Here is a 27,864-nt window from a genome sequence, read left to right as displayed (position 1 = left end):
CTTACAGTAAGTACAGGGACATTCCCCCGAGGCAAGTAGGGTGAAGTGCCTTGCCCAAGGACACAACGTCAGTTGGCATGACCGGGAATCGAACTGGCAACCTTCTGATTACTAGCCCGATTCCCTCACCGCTCAGCCACCTGACTCCGTGCTACAGTGAAATAGTAGACTACCGTTTCCAAAAGTAGATGTGGGCCTACTTCCTTAATAATATCAGCTAATATTGTACATTACATTTCACAATTGTGTTTCACATCTCAAAGTAAAATGAGTAAATAGTCACCCTGGCCTCTTTGCTTGTGGCGTTTCTGCAGCTGCCTTGCAGTAAAGCTATAGTTAGCCTAGCTATCAAGTTAACAGATGCGAAACGAATGTTCTGCTACAGGTAGTCACGCGTGTTTTCGTGACGTTAGTGACGTAGTGACGTTAGTAACGTCAGAGACTGTGGCTAGCAAATTAGCCACCGTTAGCTTCACTTTTCGCCACAAAAACTTAACTTGAGCCTAAACCATGCAACGGAACGTAAATCCCAATAGAAGCAACTCAATCACTACCAAGACGAAACTTTTGACACCTAGGTTGTCTATGTAGGCCAAATATTGACTAAGTTTTAGGGGGGCAAAAAGAATAATAATAATATATATGAGAGAACAAAGGTTGTGCCCTTGCCGAAGGCAAAGCACACCCAACTAAGAGTTGAAGAAGATATCATGTATAAAACAAACCTTTTTGTGTAACCTCGACATTTGGAGAATACGGCTTGCTGTTTCTTTAGCGATGATGCTAGTTCGTTTAGCTTTTGAGTCCGAAGTTGCCCTGTGTACTCGCCGTATTTCTCGGCGTGGGTCTCGTAGTGTAGTTTGATGTTGTACTCTTTTGCTACAGCGACTTGTTGAGAAAAAATGAGGCACACGGGTTTGCCTCCTACTTCCCAAAAGAAATACTTTTCTTTCCATCTATCCTGAAAGATGCAACCTTCAGTGTCGACCTTCCTCTTTTTCGATAACATCTCGATCAGCACTACCGGCGCTGCTTCAGCTGAGGCGAGAAGTAGCAACAGACCAACTGACGGATTCCACTGAAAATTTAAATAAAAATAAAATTTAAAAATATATTTTCCCTTATCACCCGTGGGCTGGATGAGAGGTACAGTCGGGCCGGGTCCGGCCCGCGGGCCGTAACCCTGGCACCCCTGCTCTATAGAATGATACTGTGTTCAACATTCCATTTGTGCAGAGAGAAGCTACCTCTAAGTTAACTGTAGGCTTACTTAATCATAAGGGGGAAGGGTGAGCATTTGTTACTGACTAAGACTAGAGGATCTAGCACAAAAACTCAGACAAACTGTTCTGCAAGTAATAAACTTCCTTGACTTCTTCACCGACTGACTGTGCAATACTTGATAAAGATGAATATTTCTGACATTAGGTATTGTACATGCAAGTCTTAAATTGCTTAAATGTATGATGCGCTTGTCGATCAGTCCTCCTACACCACGGCACGATACTTGCTGAGCAACAGCGCAAACACAGGCTGGGATACGGTAGCTCACCAAAAGAACGAAGGGGAACCCACTTGTCTAGCAGATTAAGACATGTTTGACAACTTTCCTAGACTTTTACGGTACTAATGCTGAGGGCTCGCTGATATCGCTGTCTGTGTTACTAGAACGGCGTATCTATGCGTCATTGCTAACGTGTGCTGACGTTGTGACGTTAGGCTAGCACTGAAGTGGCTAGAAAACTAGCTAGCATTCAAGGCACTTTTTGCCACAAAAATGTTGTAAGCTCCTAAACTGTGCGACGGAGCGTAAATCCCAATACAAGCAACGCAACGTTGTGTACGTTGTCCAAATATGGAGGAATCCTTAGGGGTGGGAAAATAAATAATAATAAAGAACTAGAGAGGGTACAATTTCTGTGGAAATTGTAGGGTGTGCTCGCTTGCGTCGGTTGCAGGTGGGTCCGTCCCCTTAAGTTTTTTCCCATCTAGTGATATTTTCAAGCATTTAGCCTACTCAAGCACCCCCTTTGAAACAAGCGAACCCCCTTTTAGGCCGTAAGGTGAACCCTGTTATCGTTTCAACCCGCTCCAGTCTGGCATCTACACAATCTTTAGCTCATAAAAAAGAACGAGTCCTGCTAAGCTACCAAAAAAAAGTTTGTCGCTGAAATTCCAGTCGATTGTCGATGCGTCTATGTTTTATGCAGAACTAGTTTCTTCAGAGCGTAAATGGATTTTGGTGGCACGGTTCGACATGTGATCCTTCTACACCAATAAGGTAGCTGCTTTTTGTCAACATGGATGGATATGGTTGTCAAATAGAGGATGGGACCTTGCACGTTAGTGTTTCCTATGTTTATTTTGCCGTGGCAGCCCTATTTCTGGTATCAGAAATAAGGCTGTACAAAATGTTAGGACGTCTATGTGATTGTTAAGAGTGCATGTCGCAGAATAGCATGGATACGCGCTTCACACCGCAGTTGAGATTGTGCGTCTTTGAGAAGTTGTATAGCTAACTTGTCAGTTAATTTAAGCCTGTCATTGTATTAGTCTATATTCTTGCTAATTTAAATTAAGTTAACTGGTGATCTGTATTATTCCCCTGCTAGCTAAATTGCACATGTCTGTTGATTCGATAGCGAATTAATAATTGGCAGCATTTATGCCATTTAGAACATACTTTATGAGTGGAAGGTCTCCAAGTAGCCTAACCTTATTGCTTTAGGCGAAATAGTACAAAAATATGTGTAATATTACATTAGTTATTAAACTAGGCTATTACATTAACCTGGGGGGGGGGGGGGGTGGAGGGGGGAAGACAGACTTATGTCGTTGTTGTAACATTCATTCATTATTCCACAAATGAAAACACTGATCAACCATAAAAACTATCGTAATTAAAATATGAAATATATATAAAACTGTACAAAACAGAATAAGGAATAACAGATTAAGGACACTCAGTCCTCACTGTCAGTGTCAGTTATCTCCCAGTTCCTCAGTTTCTTTTGTGTTGGCACAATTACAACAACGACATAAGTCTGTGCAACACAGTCCTGCAGAAAAACATGAACATCTGCCTGTCTCACACACACTTTTGCAGCCGCAGTGTATCACATGCAAAACACTGTCAGGAGCCGAATTTCTGTTACGTGCAAGGTCCCATCCACTATTTGCCAAACATATCCATCCATGTTGACAAAAAGCAGCTACCTTATTGGTGTAGAACGATCACCTGTCGAACCGTGCCACCAAAATCCTATTACGCTCTGAAGAAACTAGTTCTGCATAAAACATAGACGCAACGATAATTGACTGGAATTTCAGCGACAAACTTTTTTTGGGTAGCTTAGCACGAATCATTCTTTTTTATGAGCTAAAGATTGTGTAGATGCCAGACTAGAGCGGGAATCATTTTCTAAGAGACTTTTCCTGGTTCACCTTGCAGCCTATTTGAAACAAGTTACTGTAACAACGTTGTCACCGGCAGTATTTCAGATGGAATCGCGATTCAAACAGTACCATCTGCAAACTGAAAATATGCCCCCAACAACATAAATAAGCTTTACATCTATTTAGGGAGAAATGGCTAATTCAAAAGAAGTTTGCTACGAGCAAGCTAGTTGCGGTGGCTAGCCAAACTTCACTGAGTGAGGGGATTGTTTGAAAGCGCCGGAAAAGAGAATGTTTGTTTTGACAAAGTTTAGGCTGTGGCACTGAAGCCAGCGACGCACCACACAAGCTTGAGTTTAAACTTTATATACATTCTTTAATGTGACATTACTTACTGTACATGCAAGTCTTGATTTCCTTAATTGTACATGTATGATGCTGCTAGTAGTAGCAAAGAGTCAATATAAGTTATTTGGTAGTAGTACACCACGGCACGATACGATACTCGCTGTGCAACAGCACATCAATCCATGCGTCGTTGCTAACGTGTGCTGACGTAGATAGCACTGAGTACCCTTCGTCGACTAAAGGCACTTTTATGCCACAAAAACGTAACCTCCTAAACCGTGCAACGGAACGTAAATAAAAATACAAGCAACGCAATCGAGACCAAGACAAACATTTTGACACAGTCCAAATATTGACTGATCCTTAGGGGGGTGAAAATAAATAATAATAAATAATAAATATATATGTGAGAGAACAAAGGTTGTGCCCTTGCCGAAGGCAAAGCACACCCAATAAATATACATGAGAGAACAATGGTTGTGCTCTTGCCGAAGGCAGGCACACCCAATTACACCCTGTCTGAAGGCGTGAAAAGGTCTAGAATCTAGGTCTATGGATTTCTCTGCTAGAGAATTCCATGTTTACCAACATTCAGCTACGTTTATCTTCTTAAACTATTTTCAGATTTCAATGTATGACACATAATTTGAAATCTTACAATCTGCACTTTCACAGTCCACACTCCACTCCACTCCACACAAATTGGAGAAATTACCTTGGCCGACAACGGCCCCTTTTCACCAGAGTGTGATCTGCGCTTTAAGCACCCACATACACACTGTACTCATGAGTCAGACATGTAATTCTCAGACAGACCGGGTTTGGTTTGTAGTTCTACATGCCCATTTGTGTATAGATTGTGTATTCAGTAGTGACTGTGATTTGGCAGGGTATGAGACGATAAATATGGCAATGTTAGCTGCAACTTGTGTCTTGTTAGTTACTTGTGTCCTTAGTGTCCCTCTTATTCCCTACTGTCTCTCTGAACACTACGACCTCCTCCCTATCTTTGACCTTGCATCTACAACCCCCCCCCACCCCCCCCCCCCCTCCCAGACGGAGTTTCGCGGGCTGGTTCTGCCCTATTCAACGAGCTGCGAAACGCTGTGTTTGGGAAAGTGGCCCAGAATTCCATCAGGCGCATTGCCAAAAACGTCTTCCTGCACCTGCATAACCTTGACCTGGGCTTTCACCTGAGCCGCCAGACGGGGGCGCTGTCCAAAGCCATCGACAGAGGCACCCGCGGCATCTCCTTTGTGCTCAGCGCCCTTGTGTTTAACCTTGGGCCCACCATGTTCGAGATGGGCCTCGTCAGTGCAATTCTGGTGGGTACAGAAGGGCAACAACTACAGGCAGGAAGTGTGGTAGACAAGGGTATGGTAGGAGTAGATGGTCAACCTGGGCCTCCATAGCACCATCCTAGTACAAAAGGCTAGAGTGGTCAGCTGTCATGGACGGAAACTCGGTACAGGTTAAGGTTAAAGTTAGTCTTAACCACAGTTGGGGCACAGAGCTGCAAACACCAATATTGTTTATGGATTCAAAAGAAAAAACGGAGAGAGAAACAAGAAACTGCATCCAGCCTGTTCTCTAATGTTTATACAATGATATGATATTCTCCAAGTTACCCCATAGAGCCAGAGGGTACAACTATTGCTTGTCAGATGGGTCAGACTTTTATGGTCTCACTTCCAGTCAGGAAGGTAGATACTGCAAAAAATATATAATTCCAGGCCTTTTTGCCTACTCAGCAGTCCACAGAGTTTAGTGGTGATGAGTCTCAATATGTATGAATATATCAGACTTTATATAGAAACATTTGGTGTTCTAATTTGGTTGTTGGACTCATTTACTGAACGTCAGTTTATTCACACTACTATACGTAGCTAATTACATCCCATCTTGATTTCCCCCTCTTTTTTTCTCTCCATCTTGTATTTTTGCTTCCGCTGTTGTCTTTTATCTTCAGTATTATAAGTGTGGAGGCCATTTTGCTGCGGTTACCCTGGGTACCCTAGGTGCATACACTGCATTTACAATCGCAGTCACACAGTGGAGGTAAGTTGTATTATCGTTATTCTATAGTATACTTTTAACCAGGCTATTCAAAGATAATGATTTGCCTGTTTATAGGGGCTGTTTCTGCAGCTCAATCTTGCTAAATATGAACTATTGTAAATTGACATGGGAATAAATAGGGACACCAAAAGAGTAGGGTGTTCAGCAGATTCCACCTGACTTGTGCAGTAGTCATATTGTCCATCAGTCCTTCATCTTGTTTTTCAGGACTCGTTTTAGGATAGAAATGAACAAAGCTGATAATGAGGCAGGAAATGCTGCCATCGACTCCCTCCTGAACTATGAGACTGTCAAGGTGAGACTCCAATCATCCCCCCTTTTCTCTCCTTTCTCCCCTTCATATCCAATGTCAATGGTCAAGAGCTGTGTTCAAACCAAACATCAACCTCGCTACGTTTAAACACATGCTTGTAACACGTTGTTGAGTCTTTTGAAGATATCTCTCTAATCATGCTAGGTAGTGTTGTCACGATACCAAAATATGGACTTCGATACTGATACCAAGTGTAATATCGCGGTACTCAATACTGAAACGATACTAATGATTTTATTGAAATTGAGTAATTTGACAAGGGTTTAGTCTTTTATTTTCAATTGGAACTTTTTACAATGTGTATAGAAATGTATGCATAAATAATATGGTTCTATTAGAGACTGTGGTAAAGATTAAACTTGTTATACATAATGATAATTGTAAAACAATGAATAAAACGACTTTTCTAGGTGCGCTTCTCAGGAGTAAATCCTAGTGCGTAACTGGGGGGGTGGTGATGTTGTTCCTCTTATGTCATTTCACAGAACATTTTTGAACTTTTGGAAGACAAGTTGTTGGTTGGTTTATAATTTCTTTTTTTAAAACATGAACAAACAACACAAATGCTAGCCAAAAAAAAGATTTGTATTTCTGAAAAAAACTTTTCTAAAGTGGCTTTTGAACCGGCTATTATCCATCTATTAGTTCCTTTCTCTAACCCAGGGGTGTCAAACTCATTTCGGTTCAGGGGCCACATACAACGCAATCTGATCTCAAGTGAGCCGGGCCAGTAAAATAATTTCAAAATAACCTATAAATAACGTCAACTTTAGCTTTGTTTTTCAATATTATGCCTTAATTTATCATTTAGCCTACATATGTGCATTATAACTCACAGATCACAGTGGATCTACAAAGGCACAAAACGTTTATTCACAGATAGGCCTATGGAACTGAAAACATTGCATTTCACTTTGATTAAAACAATTGGTTTATTTTAATGTACAGTAGATACATTTTCACATCTGATCACCTGAACTGTGACACTATTCACAAACTAAGGTGGGAGATATGAATAACGTTATCACCCTGCCTTGTAAATGTATTAAATTTGTACATTTCAAAAACCCATAAAGATGATAGCAGTGCATGAGCAATAGTGTTACACCAGACCAAACTATTTTGTGCTGAAGCTGCTGACAGATATTATACTGCACAATGTTCATGGTCTTTAAATATTACCTTTCCACAGTAAATGTTATTTTTCACAGAACTGTATTCTTCAGTGCAAAACATCTCTTAAAGAGCATTACAGGAATTAGACTTGACCCACTCGCTGTTTAACCCCCTCCCCTCTCTTTCCTGTCACTGCGGCCTACCGGCTGCTCCTGAAACTTGGCATATTTTAGCCTTCACGATTGCATCAATATCAGCAGCCAATTTCATAATTTCATTTAAGTGCTTGTGTGTTAGCCTTGAGCACAGATTTGTTTTATTGATGTTCATCACAGAGAAAACCTGTTCACAAAGATAGGTAGTCCCAAACATGCATAAAACCTTTGCAGCCAGGGCTGTTAATTTGGGGCACCCTGGCAAGAGATACTGATAAAATGTGTCCAAGCCCACCGAGGCCAATTTGTCCTTCATACCTGAATCACACTGCAAGTCAATTATTTCGAGTTGGATGTCAGCGGGCAGATCAGAAGCCTTGACTGTGAATGGCGAGTGAAAAACGGCAAATTCTGTCTCAAGTTCACTGAAGACCTGAAACCGTCGCTCAAACTCCCGCAGCAATCCTGTAATCTTGTCTTTGTATTGATCCATGTCAGCATTAAGTCCGGTGGCACGCACATCTCTTAGACAAGGGAAATGAGCGGTGTCACCACTAGATAGTTGTGTCTCCCAAAGTGACAGTTTCAACTTGAATGTGCGTATGCTGTCATAATACTGAGTGACAACTTTTTTGCGGCCCTGCAACTGAGAAGACTGTCAAACTGACGGTGATTAAGACCTCTTGCTCGGATGAAATTAACAGTGCGGACAACCACCTCCATGACATGATCCATTTTTTATGATTTGCAACACAATGCTTCCTGGTGTAAATAATATGAAATGTCCAAAAATCTTGTCCTCCATTTGTGGCCTGTACTTTTTCTCTGAATTTTGTCACAACGCCTGCTTTTCTCCCGATCATTGATGGCGCACCATCTGTAACCAGGCTGACGGCACGGGACCAGTCCACTACGACCCTGTCCAGCGCTCCGAGAGAGCTGATAATGTCATCCGCTGTTGTAGTATCCGTCATAGGTACCAACCCAAGGAACTCCTCGGTGACTCTCAAAGTCTCATCAACACCACAAATGAATATGGCCAGTTAAGCAACATGTGTAATATCGGTGCTCTCATCAATTTCAGCCGAAAATGCAACAAATAACTTGACTTTGTGATTCATTTGGCTGTCCAAGTCTGCCGAGAGATCTGAAATTCTATCTGCGACAGTGTTCCTGGTTAGGCTAATGTTGGCAAAGGCCTGTCGCTTTTCAGGGCACACTATTTCTGCAGCCTTCAGCATGCATTTTTTCACGAACTCACCTTCAGAAAATGGCTCGTTTCCTAACGCTATTTCCTTAGCAATAAGGTAGCTAGCTTTCATCGCTGCATCACTGACCTCTCGGCTACGTGTAAAAACAGACTGCTGTTTCTTCAGACCTGCTAACAATTCATTTATCTTCTCTATTCTCAGTTGTCCTCGCAAATGGTTTTATTTTTCACCATGATGAGTCTCATAGTGGCGCCGAATATTATATTCCTTGAGCACTGAAACTTGCTGATTACACACCAAGCACACAGATTTCCCATTAACTTCTGTGAATAAATAAGAATCAGTCAATTTTTCTTGGAAAACTCTTCTCCTTTTTGACAAAGACATTGTGGTAATGAGGGTGCAACTGTGGGTGATTTTGACAACGAGCTTAATAACGATAAGGCAAGATAGCCAGCACGTGCTGTTTATTTCCGGATCTCTCGTTATGTCAGTGCGACCTCTGCTGGAAAATTTTTGAATATCTGTTACTTATTTAAAATTTTGGATGTCGTCTCGCGGGACGGATTTAACCATCCAGCAGGCCGGTTTTAGCCCGCGGGCCGTATGTTTGACACCCCTGCTCTAACCACTGGCATACCTAGTGGAACATTTGCACTTATCCTTGATCTTTGCCTTGGACAATCGAAATCCAGGATCAGTTCAATGTTTAAAAAATAAAATAATGACTGATTAGATACAGATAGGAGTTTCCATCTTCTCCAAAATCAAACATTACTAAATCATTGTAAAATAAATTTAACAAATGTAATTACTGTCCCTTTGTACTTTATCCCCAGGCTGGGGACATTTGGGTGTTGTAGCAGCAGAGAGACATGCAAAAGATAGGGCTAATAAAGTTATGAATACAAATGGACAAATAGTAAACGTAATATAAAACAACTATATATAAACTTTTAAGCAATAAAACACCTTAAGAATATTGTCACATATTGGCCCTGTATGATCTCTTTCCCTGCCTGATCCCCACTTTCAGCTCTTTCGACACTTCTCATCACCTTCTCTTCTCGTTCAACAGAGGATTCAGATTGCTGGTAATCCAGTGTTTATTATGAGGCAAACGGCCAACTCAAATTGTAATTCTGATGGCAGAAATGTATATTTATATTTTTTTAAATTTATGCTTTTTCAATGGCTGAATTCATTGAAATAATTTTTTTTTTTTTTTTTTTGGTAATGCGTCGTGTTGGTCTTAAATTTAAATCTTTATGGTCTTAAAATGTTTTAAAAAGGTCTTAAATTTGACTTACTGAAACCTGCAAGAACCCTGTTAATAATGCACATTCTGACGGCCAGGGGCGGACTTACCCATTAGGCAAACTAGGCAACTGCCTGGGGCCCCCAGCTGCCAGGGGGCCCCTTGAAAGACTCCATAAAAATACTATATGATCAATAATGACTATAATAATAATACAAATCAATTAAGTCATAACCTTCCCCAATAATATCAACAAAGAGCGTTTATTCTATTTGTGTAAACGCAGGCTTCCCCTCCCACCCGATACTACTGTGGACTATTCCATCGATTGCAGCAACTGCGCAGCAAAGCACGCAATTTCAGTTGGTTAATGCAACAAAAAAAAATGCTAAATGAAACGCAACTCCCCGAGCGGAGCACAAAAGAGAAAGACAAAAGAGGAGAGTAAACAAGTAGTTGCCAAACTGAAACTACTGAAGGAAATGTCATTTTTCTCTCCACTGGTATCCAATGATGCAGCAGCTAGCACAAGTGCTGCTCAGTGAAGTTTGGCTTGCAACAGCAGCTAGGCTAGCTTTCTTTAGCACAATTTACCGCTAGCTAGATAACGACCCATTTAATTTAATATGGTGTGTTGGAGCAGGGAAACATCTAAAACATGCAGGACAGGTGGTACTTGAGGACCGGTTTGAGAAATCCATAATCATTACCCATCTTCATAATTACAACAGTGTGATGTTTTTACTACAACACTGCCTAAATAAGTGTCAGTCAGCAGATGGTACTGTTTGAATCGCGATTCCATCTGGAATACTGCCGGTGACAATGTTGTTACAATAGCTTGTTTCAAAGGGGGTTCTTAATGAATTAATGCAATATGAGTAGGCTAAAAGCTTGAAAATATCGCTAGAAGGGAAAAACTTGCCATAGGTGTCATAGAGGTTAGGACCGTTTTACACTGGATTGCCCAATATCTTCGTTTGATCCAACTTTTCAACTGAGGCTGCTATAGCTTATCACTATTCCCTCTTGCAGGGGAAATGAGAAGACAACCGTTTCATTCTACACTTCACTTTTTGTATTTTGAATTGTAAATGAGCAGCAACAAATGTATGCTTTTAAATCTATGCAATCTTCATAAAGTGTAGGAATACGCATTTTAATGTAAAATATACAGAAATATCAATTGTAAAAATTTGTTAATAAATGGACCCATCCTCAACCGCTGCTGGCAAGCACACCTTACAATTTCCCCAGAAATGGTACCCTCTCTAGTTATTATTATTATATTGATAATTATTATATGGATTGAAACCAGTGAGAATAGGAGTTAAGGGGGCCCCATGCCTGTCTTCGCCTGGGGCCCCCCCAAATCACTAAATCAGTGCCCGTGTCTTGACATGGTTGAACTAAGGAGCATTCTAAGAGCGCTCTAGAAAGCTCTTAGAACGCTCCTAAGAAGCTCTTAGCGTTAAGAGCTTCTTAACGAATCTGGCAAACGCGGCCAATGCCATTATAATGATTTTAAGGGTGTGAGTGTTATCAGACCCTACGTTTTACCGTATTTTTCGGACTATAAGTCGCTCCGGAGTATAAAATTCATCAGTCAAAAAATGTTAAATGAAGAGGAAATAAACATATAGTCCAGTGCGACTTATATAAGTCTCATTTATTTCGAAATTTATGACACAAAATCCAAGACCAAGAACAGACATTTCATCTGGAAAGGCAAGTTATTCAACTACACAATACCACACAGAACAACAGGCTGAATAGGTGTCCAGTATGTTAACGTAACACATTAACAGTTATTCAGCTACACGATAGCATAAAGGCAGGGTCGTCAAGTTTGATCAAAAGTGAGATCCACCGAGACGAGCTTTCACGTGTGTTTGCGTCTATTGTTGCTAGTCACGAACGTACGGTCGCAGAGAACCTTCACTCGTGCGACCATTAATGAATACAATGTTAGCAGGACAACTTGGCTTGCGTTGCCTTCTCAGCGTGAGAAATGCTAGGTGTGGCGTGAGAACGCATGAAAGGGCTGAAATGCGTGTGTCTCACGGTCAATGCGTGAGGCTTGAGAACCCTGAATAAAGAACATACCTGGGAGGCTGAATAGGCTAAATTAACATAACAAGCTAGCGAGTCCAACAAGCAAGTTACCGGTAAGCTAGTTCACCAAGCTCCCGATCTCATTCCACATTACTGAATCCGTTGAACTCGTTGGTTACATTTAGTCATTTAGCAGACGCTCTTATCCAGAGCGACTTACAGTAAGTACAGGGACATTCCTCCGAGGCATGTAGGGTGAAGTGCCTTGCCCAATGACACAACGTCATTTCGCAGGGCCAGGAATCGAACTGGCAACCTTCTGATAAATAGCCCGATTCCCTAACTGCTCAGCCATCTGACCGGTTCATGTCAGTCAATATGAATTAATATTTAGAAACATATTAAATTATATATATTTTGATATATAAGTCACACCTGACTACAAGTCGCCGGACCAGTCAAACTATGAAAAAAGTGACTTATAGTCCGGAAAATACGGTATATTTATTCAATTTTGTTGTTGTAAATGAAAAAACCTTAGAATAATCTTTTATTATGATTATTCTACGAGCAGGCAGATGTGGCGAACATAATATTTGTACATTTACCCCAAAATGGTGTCTCAGCATATCATTGCACTCTTGATGTTCTACTGTATGGACATTTGTATAAACCAAGTTTTTAGCGTGTCAATAGTATGTGTAAACATTATTTGGTCAACTAATGTTCGAATGGGTAAAGCTTAATGACTTCCTGTCTCTCTTTCTCCAGAGTTCTCCCCTTAATAGCAAAGAGTTTAGTATGAACTAGAAATAAAGTTTTATTGTTGCTTAATGGCATAGAAACACACCCATTCGTCTGGTGCATCTTGTTTTGCTTGATCATCCAGAGTTTCTTCAACTTAGAGTCAACATGTGGAAAAGTCCAATTTATTGGGCATGGTTTGGAAAGGCACACACCTGTCTGAGGTCGCACAGTTGAAAATGCACATCAGAGCAAAAACCAAGCCAGGTTGGTCTAAGGCAGTGGTTCTTAACCCTGGCCCTCAAGTACCCCCTGTCCTGCATGTTTTAGATGTTTCCCTGTTTCAACACACCTGATTCAAATGAATGGTCTTTAACAGGCTTCTGCATACCGTATTTTACGGTAAATAAGCCGCATGGTGTACAATGCGTGTATGTCTACAAAATTATTTATATATATTATAAGTTTAGCTAGCTTTCAAATCCTGAGGATAGCCTACTGTAGCAGACCTTTGTATGTGACAAGGGACAAGGGTGTTTTGTCACTCGGGAGTTGCCGTAGGCTTGATGCTGAAAGCATTACGTGAAATCAGTGAGGGCTGTTCGAATGGCGATGTCAAGAAGAGCAGTGGTAAAATACAAGTTATGAAGAGACCGCGTCCGTGTCTTATTGTCCACACTATCATATACAATTACATCTACATTTACATTACATTTTAGTCATTTAGCAGACGCTCTTATCCAGAGCGACTTACAGTAAGTACAGGGACATTCCCCCGAGGCAAGTAGAGTGAAGTGCCTTGCCCAAGGACACAACGTCATTTGGCAGAGCCGGGGATCGAACCAGCAACCTTCTGATTACTAGCCCGATTCCTTAACCGCTCAGCCACCTGACTCACTAAAACGAACTTACAAAGAGCTTGGTTAGACTACCAAAGTTGATATTAGTAATGTTGTTAGCGATGCTAGTGTTATTTTGCTAGCTATCCTAGCCTATAACATTTCACTGGGTTTGCAGCTGTTTGATTAACTGAAATTATTATGAAATGTTATGTTCTACTAGCCATTTGCCTACTTTAGCAAGTCACTGTATTTCCAAGCCCTGATAGTGTAACTGAGAAAACATTAAATAATTCCTCTTTCAAGTAATAAGCCCCCGTTCAAGTGTTGAGCATAAAATTAGCTGCACGGTCAGTAGAAATCTTGAGAGAAGCCACTTGTTTGTTCTAAAACCGGACTATAAGCCGCTTCGAAATATAAGCAGCACATACACAAGAAAACTGTAAAATCGGAGTACAAGCCGCGGCTTATTTTCCGTAAAATACTGTAACTACCCATTCATTAGAATCAAGTGTATTGGAGCAGGGAAACATCTAAAACGTGCAGGACAGGGGGTAGTTGAGGAGCAGGGTTGAGAACCACTGGTCTAAGGCAGGGGTGTCAAATCCTGGTCCTCAGGGGCCGCTGTCCTGTATGTTTTAGATGTTTCCCTGCTCCTGCACACCTGATTCAAATGAATGGTCGTTATAACAACCCATTCATTTGAATCAGGTGTGTTGCGGCCCCTGAGGACCAGGATTTGACACCCCTGGTCTAAGGAATCTAGAGGAGGGTGCTGAAAATGATCTGCAACAGTGAGGATCCTGAAGAACATCATAAATTCTCGAACTCTAACCACTGAATTTTTTAAATAAAATGAAAAAGTGAATGGGGTTTAAAAAGTGCAATCATCTTTGTCTTACTATCCAAAAGCCCTTCATTGGATACATATATGGTTTGTGGTACAGCTGCAGTATGTCATCAGCTATGTCATTGTTACCCTTATCTCTGATGTTATGAATGTTTTCGCTGTGTTATTTTGGAACAAATGTGTCAGTGCAGCTGGATTTGGCATCAAGCCTGGGAGAGTGTGCTGTATATGTAATAAGATATCGCCCACTCAGAAATCTGTTCCATTTTGACTAAGGGGCTTGTTCAGAACCTGAGCCCTATTCCTCTCACTATCTCTGTCTTGTTTGCTTTCTCTCTCCTCTTTTTTCTCTAGTTCTCCTTCCTTCTAGTTCTCTCTCCTTCTTTTCTGGTCTCCCGGTGATCCAGCCTCTGTTCGTTTTTTTTTCCTCCCAGTATTTGGGAAAATTCAATCAACTTCTCGTTTGCATTGTGGGAAATAAACTTGACCAGATGAATCCTAGATACATAGACTTATAATTTATATATATATATATTAGTGCTGTCAAACGATTAAAATATTTAATCGCATTAATGTCATAGTTAACTTGCGATTAATCGCACATTTTAATCTATTCTAAATGTCCCTGGATTTCTTTTTGTCCCATAATTTTTTCTAATTTTAATGCTCTTATCAACATGGAAAAGTGGATCGGATTGCTTGGTGTACATTTTTTTATTTATTGAAAACAACATTGCAATCGCCTGGCTTTGACAAGGGGGCGGAGAATTCGCATCAGCTGTGTGCTGGGCCATCAAGTGGTATTTCAGACTGAACGTGCTGCAATGATAGCTCAGTTCACAATGACAAAACCCACAGATCACTTTGGTCTTGTCAATGGAACCATTTGGCAACTTTTTAAAAGTAAACTACAGAATCTTATTGGCATCCATTTCGGAGTCTCGCGCTCACCATCCACTCAGAACGTAACGTTAGCCTACTACTCCTTAGCCGGCTCGCAAGCCCAAACAAGTGTGAGCGGCGTGCCTGTTTTGTTTCCGGTTTAGCTAGATCCGGTGTGCTGTTGTAGTTTTTCTAGTTAACGCCATTAATCACACGTTTAACTGACAGCGCTAATATATATAATTTCTGTGGTTGTTGTTACTGTTTTTAAAGGAATGCTGATTTTGGATGCTTTTATATAGGACTTAGTGGTCCCCTAATACTGTATCTGAAGTCTCTTTCCCGAAATTCTGCCTTGGTGCAGAATTACAGCCACTACGAGCAAGTCCCACAATGAGCTTTCCTTAGGACGTGCCGTTTCTGTGTCTGTAGCTTAAAATAATATGCGGAGGACAGAGGCGGGGCTAACTGCCATGCTTCGGTCGTTTGCAAGCTATGATGTCTCTCCAGAAAAAAGTTGTGCCCGCACGGTCGTAGCTCATTTTCTCATTGGCGGGCCAAATTCTCTGGGCGGGCAAAGCAGAGAAAGGGGAGGTAACATTTCCCCTTAGGACGACATAAGGGGAAAATTCCAAAACGGCGCATTTGAGCTTTCATTTTCTCAAATGCGGAACAGGATACCCAGGGCTTGGTTTACACCTATCACAATTTCTAGCCACTGGGGGACCATGGGCAGGCTAGGGGAACTCATTAATGTAAAAAAAAAACTCAGTGAAATTTTCATGCCATGGGACCTTTAAGATAAACGATGAAATGCTTTTTCTACATCCACTGCTACAAATTTGTATATCAGCGTGTGCGTACAAGCATTTGTGATGCAAATACATTTCCAGGGTGAATGGTGTGTCTACTAAGTAGATTTAGGCTATGTGTTTTGATCGGCTGCTGGCCTGCAGATGACCATGCTATCAGATTACTGACAGACAAACACATAATTAGGCTGTCTTATTCGAAATACATTGACCATCCTATGTGTAATAATACTTACGAGATTTAGGCTAGTCAACTTTCTGTTTTCTTTCCCTCTCTGTGCCCATCCTCCTGTCTCTGTCATCAATCCTTGTCTCTCCTCTAGTATTTCAACAATGAGAAGTATGAAGCCGAGAGGTACGATGGCTATCTGAAGACTTATGAGTCCTCCTCCTTGAAGACCACCTCTACTCTGGCCATGCTTAACTTTGGGCAGAGTGCCATCTTTAGTGTAGGACTCACTGCCATCATGGTGCTGGCAAGTAAAGGAATCATGGCCGGTGAGTTACAGGAGGAGAAGTGGTTTTGTAAGGTTATTGGAACCCTTGTAGAACTACACACTTTAGAATCATTTTAGAGATATCTGTTATTGACAGGCTACTTTTGGAACCAGCTTTGATGTGGAAATATCCAGACTGCATCCCAGTTTAGTTGAGGTTACTCACACCCCCTTTTGTCACCCCAGGAATGTGGGCATGGTTGGCACTATTTGAAGTTGTTCTGTTGATAGTTTTCTGTATATTTGTTGCAGGGACAATGACGGTGGGAGACCTAGTAATGGTGAATGGACTACTCTTCCAGCTGTCCTTGCCTCTCAACTTCTTGGGCACAGTCTACAGAGAGACCAGACAGGCCCTCATAGACATGAACACACTCTTCACACTGCTCAGTGTGGACACCAAGATTAAGGTAATGGAATGGAGGTTGGAGGACTGGAGGATAAGCAGCTTGATGACTGGAAGGTTAGTGCTGGGGCAGGGACTGGGTTTTGGCTAGCGGAGGGCTAGAGGGTGGGGAGGAGAAACTGTATGGTATCATCAGGTGAGTGTGATTTGATGGCCAAGGTCAGTGATCTGATGAAGATTGAAAAGAGAAGGGGTCTCAGGACAGATCGCTATGAAACTCATGTAGCAAGGGGTGAGGTTAGGTGCTGAAGTTGACATTTTATGTAGACTTGGAAGGACCTACCAATCGGGTAAGAACTGAACCAGGAGAAACCGGTTCCAGAGATTTCCATGTTAGCCATCATGGAAATGAGAAGCTGGTGGTTGACCATGTTGAATGCTGCACACAGGTTCAGTTTTACAATGGATGAGAGGTTGTAGGCTCTAGCTGTGTTGGGCATCAGTCACTACCAGGAGAGCTGTCTCTGTCAGGGCTCCAGACTAACTTGTTGCCTTGGTTGCACTGGTGCGCCTAACTTTTTTATTTAGGTGCACCAGCACAAAATTTAGGTGCACCCACATTTTTCCTTGCGTCACCACAATTTCAAGGTCACCTTTTTATCACGCTCCATATACATTCATATATATTATGTAAATGATCTTAAACAAGAATAAGGTGTAGGTAAATATTTTTTTTATTTGAAGCACAATCATACTGTGTATATATAAAAAATATATTTTAAGTGCTTCACTGAGCTACCAAACTAAAACATTTTAAGCAAAATGAAACATTTCAAAATAGAAAGTGCTACAGTTTAAAAGTGCTTCCCTGAACTGAGACCTAACATTTCATGGCTCAAAGTCTTATAGCGGGTCCCACCTTGCTCCTCCCATGCCCTTCAGATGGCCAACACCTGTAATTTGGCCTTTTTGCCCTATGGCCTTGGCTAAATCATTTTGCCACACTCTCCCTAGCATCAAAATCCTAGCTCCATGGGTTAGCTCCATGGCCCAGCTTCGTAACTCAGGGGTCCGCAATTCATTTTTACAAGGGGCCACATGAGAAACCTGAAATGTGTTGGAGGGCCTCATCAATTTGCTCACTATTCATTTTCTCCCATTGTAAAAAGCAGTAAAGTATATATTTTGATTAGCTGCTACTGGTTATCAGAAGAATAAGGATATTCTGTAAATATTTATATAAATTTACATTTAGTTATTTATCAGACGCTTTTATCCAGAGCGACTTAAAGTAAGTACAGGGACATTCTCCCCGAGGCAAGTAGGGTGAAGTGCCTTGCCCAAGGGCACAACTGGCACGTCATCTGGCACAGCCAGGAATCGAACTGGCAACCTTCTGATTACTAGCCCGCTTCCCTAACCGCTCAGCCATCTGACTCTGAATATTTTAGATTTTGGTGTAGGTCAAATAGGAAAGATTATAGAAGTAATAAACAGTATAAACAACAACAACAACAGTGTTTCATTTTATTTGTAACCAGTTAATCTTCACAAACACTGAAAAGTTGTTTTGCAGTATGTTAAAGATGTGGAATTGATCAACTTTATACAAAAAGCAATACGTTTTTTTCAGTTCATTTTGTTCTGTGAGACAAATCCACTGGGCTTGAACAAGTGCATGGAAATCTGCCTGAATGTCTGAGGTGGATATGCGAAGGACAGCTGACGGGTAATGATCAGGGTCTGCAGTTCAACTAGCAAACCATCAGCCCGCGCCCACTGAATCAGTCAAGTTCTTATTATGTCCGCGTTAGTTTTTCTTCACAGCTTTCACTTTGACCTCAGTAAACAGATACTTAGAAGTCCATGTCTTGTTAAAAGTTAATAAGTGGAAAAGTTTTTCCTTTTCGAGGGCTAACCAACAGCTAACTCTCCTGTCGGTGAGGTTGCGCAAGCGCACATATGTAAATCGCCTGATCACTGTAGTCTTTCAGGACTACATATTTACTACCGCTCAACACATTTATTTATTTAAAATTTTTGATTTACCTCACGTGGGCCGGATTGAGACAGCCTGTGGCCGGTTATGGCCCGCGGGCCATACAATGCCCAGGTCTGCTAAACTGATTCTCTGGTGCTCAGGTCGTAATTTCAATCACACAGCACGGAGCTACAGGAATATCTGGACCACAGCCAATCAGAGGCAAAGACCCGCCCCATCTCTGTCTCTGATTGGTTTAGACCACGATATGATCCAACCATGAGTGTCAGTTCCGTCTTAGGATAACAAACGCTTTGTTTGTGGAGAGACAGCGGATGCGAGGAGGTTAGTTACCAAATTGGTCGCACTCTAGAGCCCTGTCTGTATACAGATGTTCCTCATTTAATTGGAGGGTCATGATGCAAGATTCACATTTACATTTATTCATTTAGCAGACGCTTTTATCCAAAGCGACTTCCAAGAGAGAGCTTTACAAAAATAAGTGCATAGGTCAATGATCATAAACAGCAAGATGGCCCCAAAAACATTGCGGGTAGCCAAAACATGAGCATACATTGTGATAAGCAAATAAGTGCCAATAGGAAGAAACACAAGAGCATGTAGTTCTTAATTGGTTAAATTCAACCCCAGTATTTATTACACATGTACATAACTTTCTGCACAGCTTTCTGCTTGAAAGCTAACGTGTATGAATGTTTAGGCATGCTGCTTCAGATTTCTACACAATGTAGAACACTTGTATTAAAGACAGTTGTATTACCAACGCACACCTAATTGATAGCCAATGAGAAAGGGAGTCGCCGCACTCATAGACAAACAAAGAATGGACAAGGAGGTCAGCGGTAGTAGCCTAAATAAAACCTGCGTTTTTAGCTGCACGATTCATTTGTCACAATGCACTGTAAGTTGCTCTGGATAAGAACGTCTGCTAAATGACTGAAAAAGTACTGTTGAACTCCCGGAACAAGTGCGTCTTTAGCCTTTTCTTGAAGGTGGGGAGACAGTATCTCTGATTAAGGTGGGGAGATGATTCCACCTTTGGGGGTCCAGACAGGAAAAGAGCTTGGATTGGGAGCGGGCGCTCTTGAGAGGTGGGACCTCCAGACGATTGTCAGAAGAAGACCAAAGGTGGCGTGTGGGGGTGTAAGGCTGGAGGGAGAGACTGGATGTAGGCAGGTGCAGTCCTGTTCACCGCTGCACCTGCCTACGGATGTTGTAGAGGGTGAATCTACACGACCGGGAGACCGCAGCAATGTGGGCTGTGAGGAAGAGCTTGTCATCCATGGTAACCCCAAGGTTCCTGGCAGAGGATGGAAGGGGTCACCGTCGCAGATCCCAGGGTGATTGAGAGATCGTGGGAGATGGAGGGTTTGGCCGGGATGATGAGGAGTTCTGTTTTGGTGAGGTTCAGCTGGAGGTAGTGCTCGGTCATCCAGGAGGAGATGTCTGTGAGGCAGGCCTCGATCCTAGCTGAGATCTCCGGATCGGTCGGGGGGGAACGACAGGTACAGCTGCGTGTCGTCAACGTAGCAATGGTAGGAGAAGCCATGGGAGGTGATGATTGGTCCTAGTGAAGTGGTGTACAGGGAGAAGAGGAGGGGTCCAAGGACAGAGCCCTGTGGGACACCAGTGGAGAGCTGGCGGGGGGCTGACACTTTGCCTCCCCAGGAGACCTGGTAGGATCTTCCCAACAGGTAGGATGTGATCCACTGAAGTGCAGTGCCAGAGATGCCCATCTCAGAAAGTCTAGCGAGCAGGATCTGATGGTTGACTGTATCAAATGCTGCATCCAGCAGGATGATAACGGATTACCTTGGAGCAGCTCTGGCTGACTGGAGGGCAGTTTCTGTGGAGTGACCAGTCTTGAAGCCTGATTGGTTGAGGTCTAGTAGGCTGTTCTGAGAGAGAGAACGTTTGACAGTTGGTTAGTTACAGCATGTTCAATTGTTTTTGAAAAGAAGAGTAGCAGTGATACTGGTCTGTAGTTCTGGAGTTGGAGGACGGCAGGGTTAAGGGAGGTTTTTTTTTTAGTAGAGGGGTAACCCGGGTCTGTTTGAAGGCAGAGGGGAAGGTGCCAGAAGTAAGAGAAAAGTAAAGGACATCGAGAAGAAAAGTTATGATAGAGGGAGAGATGGATTGGAATAGAGGGGACTGGATCAAGGGGACAGGAGCTGGGGTGATGAGAGAGGATGAGGTCAGATATATCTGCCTCGGACAGGGGAAGGAAAGAGTTTAGACATTTAGTTTACATTACATTTACATTTATGCATTTAGCAGACGCTTTTATCCAAAGCGACTTCCAAGAGGTCACTGATCATAACAACGAGATAGCCCCAAACATTGTGAGCAGCCAAAACATGAAGCATACATTGTGGAAAACCAAGTAAGTGCCAAAGGGAAGAACCATAGGAGCATGCAGTTAAACAAGTTACAATTGAACAACATGAAACTCCCCACAAGAGTGCAAGAGTGTACCTGTAGAAAAAACAATCAACAGTAAAAATATTTCACAGCGAGTACAATAATTTGAAACCGTTACAACTAACCAACAAGAGCAACAAGTCTCTCAATACGAGTCATTGTGATCCTGGAGGAAACTAACATCAGGTCCAGCCAAGCATTCCTAAGTGCCATTGTACTCCCGGAACAAGTGCGTCTTGAGCCTTTTCTTGAAGGTGGGGAGACAGTCAGTGTCCCTCATGGAGGTGGGGAGTTGATTCCACCATTGGGGGGCCAGACAGGAGAAGAGCTTGTGTTGGGACCGGGCGCTCTTGAGCGGTGGGACCACCAGACGGTTGTCAGAAGACGACCGTAGGTGGCGGTCGGACAGGTGGCGTAGTTGGATCAGTCATAGAGGGTGAGTGAGTAGGAAACATAGGTTCAGGGAACTGGCTACTAATATCAACAACTTCCTTCTCAAAGAAGGAGGAGAAGTCATCTGTTGACAGGGAGGGGGGTGGGGGAGGTGGATTAAGGAGGGGGTGGAGAAGGTACAGAAGTTTGTGAGGGTTCCAAGCAGAGTTAATTTTGTTCAGAAATAGTGAGTTTTAGCACCAGTTATGTGAGCAGAAAAGGATTTAAGGAGGGAGTGATACTTATCGAGGTCCAGTCCATCTTTGGACTTGCACCATGTCCTCTCAGCTGCGCGAAGGGTGTCTGCGTTCCTTCGAGGTGGATGTTGAAGTCCCCAAGGATCATCAGCGGGGTTCCATCATCCGGGAGGACGCTGAGGAGCATTTCCAGCTCCTCCACAAAGTCGGCTAGCGGACCTGGTGGCCGATAAATGACAACTAAGAATGCTTTGATAGGATCAGTTAGCATCACAATGATTTGGCAGTGACAGACAGAGGGGTGGATGCAAACCTGTCCCACCACCTGGCCCGGTTGAGTGGGGTGAGTGAAAAAACGAGTGGTTGACAGAAAGAACAGCTGGAGTTGCGGTGTTCTCTGGGCGAATCCATGTCTCTGTCTGCGCAAGGGCGTGAAGAGAAGCATGGGATGCAAACGCCGGGATGAAGTCTGCTTTGTTCACGGCAGTTCCAGAGCCCTATAAAAAGAGGGCAGGTGGAGAAGATCTGGATAGGTAGCGAAGGTTAGAGGTGGACCGTGTATACTTTGTAACATATCTACGGCTGCGAGTGGTGCAATGAACGGGAATGCTGAAGAAACACATGCTAGCTATAAATATGTTCTACATGGATCAGAATACAAATAGGGTGATACTTATCAGAAGAGTTGATCCGGCCTCATTGGCCATCCTCGGTGGACTCCCGCAGGTAGACTCCCTGTCTTTGTCCGACCGAGTAGACACCCTGTCTTTGTCCGACCGAGTAGACTCCGTCTTTGTCCGACCGAGTCTTAGTACACCAAGGCTGCCAGACGAGGCTGCCGCTGCAGTACTTTGCCTTAAATATGCTAAGTCACAGCTGACAACGATCCGCAGCTGACACTGGTGGTACGCGTGCCCCCTTCTAATGGTACGCGGACGAATTTCAGAAATATTTAAATACCTTAACCATGATATCACTGAAATGTGATTTTAAAAAGTTTTGCTTTTCCTCTAATATTTTTGTTTCGAAACCAAACTTTTTTTTGGCACGTGCTACTACCTGACGGTTATCGGGTAGTGGTGCATGCAAACATCCGCGATATCAGCGAGCCCTCAGCATTAGTACCGTAGCTAAAAGTCTTGGAAAGTTGAGGCTATTTTTCGCATGGTTCTTACGAACATGTCTTAATCTGCCAAACTAGTTGGTTTCCCTTCGTTCTTTTGGTGAGCAGTTTCACAAGCCCTTCTCATGGACCCGAGCAGCAAACATTAAATACTTATTTAGCATAAGCGTTGTTAGCTACTGTATCCCTGCCTGTGTTTGCGCTGTTGTGCTGTTATACTCAGCAAGTATCGTGTCGTGGTGTAGGAGGACTGTTCGAAAAGCGCTGCATCATACATTTAAGTCATTTTAAGCTAAGACTTGCATGTACAGTACGTAATATCACATTAAACTAGAGAGGGTACAATTTCTGGGGAAATTGTAGGGTGTGCTTGCTTGCGTTGGTTGCACAGGGGTCTGTTTTTGAATGACATTTTTACAACTGATATTTCTGTATATTTTATATAAAAATGCATACTTATTATTTATAAAGATTACATAGATTTAAAAGCAGATTTTTTGCTGCTCATTTACAACTGAAAATACGAGTGAAGTGTAGAATGAAATAGATGTATTCTCATTTCACCTGCAAGAGGCAGCCTCATCGTTGAATCAAAACGAATTAATTTGGCCGACCGGTGTAAAAATTGACCTAATCTCTGACTTAAACGTCCTTTTAAGTTTTTCCCTTCTTGTGATATTTTAAGGAATTTAGCCTACTCATATTGCATTCATTCATGAATAAAGAACCCCCTTTGAAGATTATTCTACGATGTTACCGGCAGTAGAAGATTGAATCGCGATTCAAACAGTACCATCTGCTAACTGATAATATACCCCCCAAAACGTAAATAAGCTTGACATTTATTTAGTGGAAAATCGCTCATTCATAAAAAGCTCACTGGTAGCGACCATTGTCAGTAACAACGCAAAATGCGATATAGCCCTGTGTGGAGAAGCTGCCCCGGTAAATTGTACTACTACGGTACAGTACTAGACTACTGCTGTGTTCGTCTTGGTAGCGATTGCGTTGGTTGAATTGGATTTAACGTTCCGTTGTACGGTTTAGGCTGAAATTAATTATTTTCATGAACAGATTGACAACGTTTAGGCTGTGGCAATGAAGTTCAGGTTAGTAGTTAGATAGACTTTTGATTTAAGTAAGGAGAGTGCCGAAGATGTTCTGTCGCCGTTTGACTTCCTAAACAGCTGTGTAGTGTAGATGTTTTTGTAGTGTCTCGCGTAAGCTACAGCGTTGCAGTGAGATACACTGGTTTGAAACGACAGGTAATGGTAATTTCACCAACAAATCGTTTACTAATGTCAGAATAAATCCTACAACGAAAATGTATATGTGAGGAATGTTTATTTTAACGATTGAAAACAGATAACGCTACATCATAGACCACTGTAGTATGTGTTGCCCGGGCAACACAGGCTAATGTCATGATGCTAATACTTCAGTGAAATAGTAGACTACTGTTTCCGAAAGTAGATGTACTTCCTTAATAATATCAGCTTATATTGTACATTACACATCACAATTGTGTGTCATATCACAAAGTAAAATGAGTAAATAGTTATCACCCTGGCCTCTTTTCTTGTGGCGTTTCTGCAGCTGCCTTGCAGTAAAGCTATAGTTAGCCTAGCTATCCCCCAAGTTAACAGATGCGAAACGAATGTTCTGCCAAAGGCAGTCACGCGTGTTTTCGTGATGGTAGTGACGTTAGTAACGTCAGTGACTGTGGCTAGCAAATTAGCCACCGTTAGCTTCACTTTTCGCCACAAAAACTTAACTTGAGCCTAAACCATGCAACGGAACGTAAATCCCAATAGAAGCAACTAAATCGCTACCAAGACGAAACTTTTGACACCTAGGTTGTCTATGTAGGCCCTTGCCGAAGGCAAAGCACACCCAATAATAATATATATGTGAGAGAACAAAGGTTGTGCCCTTTCCGAAGGCAAAGCACACCCAATAATGTATTTAAACTAGTGGTGGGCATAGGTTATTTTTTTTTATCTAGATTAATCTCACTGTAATCTTGGTGTTAATCTAGATTAAAATGGCTCATTTGAATTCCGCCAAAAGCATTCAGAATATGTGTGCTACCCAAATAATGACTAAAAGTCTTTGAGAACGGGTTTCTCAAGCCAGGTGGCGCATTAGACCAGGGGCTCATCTCCTGTTTCCAAAATCCATCACAAACTGCTTGAGAAAGCTGTTCTACTATGATAATTGGTGATGGAAATAAATTATGTTCAATAACATGTACTTGTGTTTTCTTCTTATATACTAGTGTAATAATTGGACCAATACTCTGTTCCTATTGGTCAAGAAGACGTTCTCAAAAGTTAATAAATCTGTTTCTTATATACTAGTGTAATAATTGGACCAATACGCTGTTCCTATTGGTCCAGAAGACGTTCTCAAAAGTTAATAAATCCGTTTATATACCTCCTGAAAGTTCGCAGAGGTAAATAAACGTTTTTACGGACCTAGCAACAAGTGGTTGCCTTGGAGATGTAGCCATTGACCTTAACAACGTGGCATCTGCTCGGCAACAAAGTAGCCTAAATTGCCAAAAGAAAAAAGGTTTTTGCACAGGTCCGCAAACGCCCCGCAATCGCTTCCCGTTTTAAAGAAGTATCTGAAGCAGACAGAACACGAATTGATGTTGTTGATATGTTGCCTTGGAGATGTAGTGACGTCACCAGTGCAAGTGCAGCTGATTGCTCTGACAACATGGCGTCTGCTCCAGATTCGACGTGTTTGATTTGGGATCTTCCCACGTATTGTTGTAGTATATGAGAAACCAAATGTTTACTCCTCGACAGGTCAGCAAACGCTTTGTCGCCTCGATTTGTTAAAACGATTTGTAAACCTCGACCTACGGTCTCGGTTAACAAACGTTTTAACAAATCTTGGTTTACAAAGGTGTTTGCAGGCCTGTCGAGGAGTAAACATTTGCAGTTTATTAACTGTTTATTACATTAGTTAGCTTGGCTGATAGAGCTGTGCTGACGGGATTGCCTCGGTTGCACTCAAACATCGTAGTTTGACGACGACTCTTCCCCGGCGCTACATAAGTGCTTGGCCCGGCATCTTCCGCATTAGCTAAGGGATGCTTTGCGTTTAGGTGGTATTTGAGACTGGAAGAACTCCTACAGTAAACTAATTCCGCATAGCACAAGGTGCAAACAACCTTAGTCTTGTCGAGGTTTCCATTGGGAAGCTTCTTAAAAATACATTTTCCCTGAATCAAACCAGATGGCTTCATAGCTGCATCCATGTTAGCACGTCACATTTGATGTGATAATTTCATACACACAGGTTCGAAGACTCGTTCTCGCCCCCTACAGTGCAATTCGGCTAGGTATGCATCCGCGCTAAAATATCAAGGTGAAAGTCATCATAGCTTGCGTAGTATAGACCCAGCTCCCAACCCAACTTTGAGAATAGATTAACAGGGATATTTTTTTTATCGCCTGATAAGTCTCGCGTGGGCTAATTTAAACTCAAGTTTGTGTGGTGCGTCGCTGTATATCAGTTGTAAAAATGTCAGTAAAAAAACGGACCCATCTGCAACCGACGCAAGCACACCCCACAATTTGTCTTTATTAGATTATTCCCAAAATATGGAAGAGGTGTTTAAAATTATACAAATATTCTTGGGTTGAAATAGGATTACTCACCCTTGAAGCCATTAATAAAAATGATTGCTTATCATTACTATTCAAGTAATAGCTGTCATTTTTTTAAATACAATGTTTGATCATTCTTAGGCTAGGGAAGTCATATATTTTACATTTACATTTAGTCATTTAGCAGACGCTCTTATCCAGAGCGACTTAAGGCTTATATATGCGTCTGCGTTTTTCGAAAAACGGACACATGGGAACGCCCTCTTCTCCGAGGAACGCCCTCTACGAGCTCTCCGTCAACCCTCGGAGAGCCCCGGAGAGCTCGACGTGCACCTCCTGAATTTTCGAACTATCCGTCGTGAGCGACGGAGAGCTACGGAGACCCCCTTGGCTGTGATTGGTCAGTATTAAGAATCGCTTGCATCAGGGGCGGGGGCGGGGTTGCCGGGATAAACAGGATGAACAGAATCCTTTGACCGCCATTGCTGTAAGTTTTCACAATTCATATTTCAGCTCAACAGTACATGTAAATCAGCATCTTAATTAAAATGTGACGATAAATGGGCAATGTAGTTGCTAAAAATGTGCGTATTTTATTGATGAAACGGCTAATTTGTAAATTTGCTCCGACTTCTCGATAACCTAGGTAAATAAACACTCCACAACGATTTACAAAAAAACGTTACGCCACCTACTCTTCTGGCGGTGAATTGTTTTCAGCACCCACAGCCTACGGAGAACCATAAACGCAGTCTATCCGTCCGTATCCGTGCGTATCCGTGCGCCCGCCCATCCGTAAACGGAGACGCAGAAGCATATTGCGGCCTTTTCAGTAAGTACAGGGACATTTTCCCCGAGGCAAGTAGGGTGAAGTGCCTTGCCCAAGGACACAACGTAATTTTGCACGGCCGGGAATCGAACTGGCAACCTTCAGATTACTAGCCCGCTTCCCTCACCGCTCAGCCACCTGACGCCCCATATATTGCAAATTTGTTCATGGATGACAATTAATTAACAATGTTTGGTGATTTATAGTTGTAGTGAATCATTTGTAAGATGAACCCAAACTATATTCATTTATCTATTCAACTAATATTGTTTTAATAAACAATTATCAGGAATTGTCTGTGATCTGTTTCTATGTAAATTAAAGTCACCATTCAGC

The 27,864-nt window shown here is 42.2% G+C and overlaps 1 protein-coding gene across 1 annotated transcript in view; it reads left to right on the top strand.

Annotated features, from left to right (window-relative positions):
* abcb7 (ATP-binding cassette, sub-family B (MDR/TAP), member 7) overlaps positions 1-27,864 on the top strand; it is an 80,155-nt gene that overhangs the window by 15,304 nt on the left and 36,987 nt on the right. Inside the window, exons 6-10 of the mRNA XM_067247763.1 lie at positions 4,801-5,069; positions 5,714-5,802; positions 6,031-6,118; positions 16,382-16,556; positions 16,808-16,965. Of these exons, the coding sequence (XP_067103864.1) occupies positions 4,801-5,069; positions 5,714-5,802; positions 6,031-6,118; positions 16,382-16,556; positions 16,808-16,965 (779 nt within the window). The remainder of the gene's footprint in view (positions 1-4,800; positions 5,070-5,713; positions 5,803-6,030; positions 6,119-16,381; positions 16,557-16,807; positions 16,966-27,864) is intronic.

Source organism: Osmerus mordax, chromosome 12 (genome assembly GCF_038355195.1).
Source record: "Osmerus mordax isolate fOsmMor3 chromosome 12, fOsmMor3.pri, whole genome shotgun sequence".
In the NCBI taxonomy this organism is placed as follows: domain Eukaryota; kingdom Metazoa; phylum Chordata; class Actinopteri; order Osmeriformes; family Osmeridae; genus Osmerus; species Osmerus mordax.
The sequence above is the reverse complement of the archived record's forward strand: the minus strand, read 5'-3'. Positions and strand labels throughout refer to the sequence as shown.